Here is a 2,672-nt window from a genome sequence, read left to right as displayed (position 1 = left end):
ACCAGTGTCGAAGAGAAGTTTCCAGCATTTGAGAAGATAACAAAGCATGTTCAGTGTTTGAGGCTCCAGCAGTTGCCATCACTTCCATGAGAGACGTGGCATCTGACAGAAACCATATTTTAGGCTGGATTTACTGCTTTTCAGTACTTTCAGAATCCAGGAATTCTTTAGCAAAAACTGATCACATCTGCACAGATTACTTGAGGAAACACTGCACAGTAGATATTTAAAACATTAAATTGAAGAGACTTTAAATAGTTCTTAGTAAATTAAAAAAATTAATTAAATTATATTTTTAATTAAACTACAATTACATCATTTATTTCTTCCATTTTCTCCTTCATATACTTCTCATGTCGCATAACTCTTCCATAGCAAATTCAAGGCCTCATCTTCTTTTACTAATTTCACATAAACATATAGATTGTACATACATACACACACACACACACACACACACACACACACATACGTATACATACCATAAGTGTGTGAATACAACCTGCTGAGTTTCTTCAATATTGCTTGCATGTATATGTTTCTAAAGAAGTCTACTGACTACAGAATAAAAATGTTTTATCCTCAAGAATGTTCTATTTCAATCTGAAGCTCTTAAACTGCCAATGATACTTAAAGCTCTAACAAAGAGTTTCCTTATTGCAACCTTCATCTCATTATTTCTCAGCGTGTAGATGACAGGATTCATAGAAGGAGTGATAATGGCATCAAAAATCGCCAAAAATTTATCTATGGGTAAAGTAGGGAAAGGCCACACATAGACAATAATGCAAGGACCAAAGAACAAAATCACCACAGTGATGTGAGCCGAGAGAGTGGAGAGGGCCTTGGAGGAAGCACCTGAGGAGTGTTTATGAACCGTGACCAGGATGAAGAGGTAAGACACAATCAGGATGAAGAAAGTGGCCATGGAGATGAAACCACTGTTGGCAGTGACCAGGAACTCCAGTCTGTATGTATCTGTACATGCAAGCTTGATGAACCGAGGAAAATCACAATAAAAGCTGTCCATTTTATTAGCTCCACAGAAGGGTAAACTTACAACAAAAGCCAGCTGGGCCACAGAATGGATCAGGCCAATGGTCCAAGCAAGAGCCACAAGAACAATGCACATTCTGAGACTCATGATGGTGAGGTAGTGGAGGGGCTTACAGATAGCAGTGTACCTGTCATAGGCCATGACTATGAGCAACACCATCTCTGTTCCCCCAACAGTGTGAATGAAGAACATCTGAGTGATGCACCCGTTCAAGGAGATGGCTTTGTGCTTTCTGAAGAGGTCAGAAATCATCTTTGGAGTAGCAATGCTGGACACACCTGTATCAATGAAGGAGAGGTTTGCCAGCAGGAAGTACATGGGGGAGTGCAGGTGATGGTCTGAGATGATTGTGAGCACAATGAGCAGATTTCCCAGCATGCTTGCTACATAAAATACTGTGAAGAACAGAAAAAGGAGAATCTGAATTCTCCATGAATTGGTGAGGCCTAGCAACAAAAATTCTGATACCACTGAGTGATTTCCTCCATCCATCAACTTGTGCAAGCCTGACAACGAGCTGACTATTACCTGAAGGGCACAAGAGAGGAAAATTAATTTTTATGCAAAAGGGTTTTTTCTTGGTTGTAAAACAATGACCCAAATACAGAAAAACTAAAACAACCTGTTGTTTTACAAAGAGACTATATAGAATCATAGAGAGATGAGGTACAGAACTTTTCTATGCTTACATATTTAGGGCACCTGATCATTTAAACCTACATTTAGTTTGATAGTGTATAATCAAGAGAGGAAAAAGAAGCAAAGCACTTGAGCATCTAAGGTGAGTCAAACAAGCCGTACAGGCCCTTGTCTTCACCAACATCTCCATGAGAAGTTAATGCCTTATGTGCATGCATGTGCATGCATGCTAAAAGAATTTGTGCTTTCAGTCCTTGTGCCTTGTTTCCATATTTTGTTCTGTAATTTATTTATTTATTTATTCATTTATTTATTTATAATTACCGATACATCTTGTTTTCCTAGTTTTGCAATATTCTCTTCAATGAAGAAGATAATTTTAAAAATATTAAATCTTTGCTCAGTTAACCTAGTGCTTTTTCATTAATTAAATCTGTTCTTAGATAATTTTATGCATGTATACAATGCATACTGACCAATTTTATCCCCATCGCTCACCATATTCCATCCATTCCATTCCCATCCCCAACTAATACTTTCAGTGCTTGTGTGTGTGTGTTTGTGTGTGTGTGTGTGTGTGTGTGTGTGTGTGTGTGTGTGTACACACAGTTTTGTGACCCCCTTATTTTAATTAGGTTCACATGTATCTACGTGTCTGCAGCTCTCTTTTGGGGGCTGGTATGCTCAGTTGTGGGTACACAACTGGAGGTACTTCTCTTTCTACACTTCCTTTCCTAGGATCTATCAATAGCCAAAAAATAGTACCCAAAGAGCCTCTTACCCTTCCATGAAAATTATATTTAGGGTTAGGTGGGCCCACCAAACTTATTGATTAATGCCCCCCAATACAAATAGAAAAGAAGATAACTATGTAACTCTACCACAAGCCCCAGAAACAACTCATATTGAACAGTTAACATGTCAGTCTTGTTTGCCAAAAATATACTGAATCTCTTCCCTGAGTTAGTCAACTAAA

General features: G+C 38.3%; 1 protein-coding gene across 1 annotated transcript; it reads right to left on the bottom strand.

The window, feature by feature from the left end:
• Window positions 1-598: 598 nt before the first annotated feature.
• Or4f47 (olfactory receptor family 4 subfamily F member 47) lies at window positions 599-1,549 on the bottom strand. The gene has a single exon (NM_001000378.1). The coding sequence runs from the start codon at window positions 1,547-1,549 to the stop codon at window positions 599-601; it is 951 nt and encodes a 316-aa protein (NP_001000378.1).
• Window positions 1,550-2,672: the final 1,123 nt, after the last annotated feature.

The sequence above is a fragment of the Rattus norvegicus genome, chromosome 3 (assembly GCF_036323735.1).
Source record: "Rattus norvegicus strain BN/NHsdMcwi chromosome 3, GRCr8, whole genome shotgun sequence".
NCBI classification, from domain to species: domain Eukaryota; kingdom Metazoa; phylum Chordata; class Mammalia; order Rodentia; family Muridae; genus Rattus; species Rattus norvegicus.
Note: the sequence above shows the minus strand (reverse complement) of the source record. Positions and strands in the feature narration are given on the sequence as shown.

What these genes read in the sequence shown, in the direction of transcription:
- Or4f47 (NM_001000378.1), bottom strand. Translation starts at nt 1,549, where the DNA reads ATGGATGGAGGAAATCACTCAGTGGTATCAGAATTTTTGTTGCTAGGC.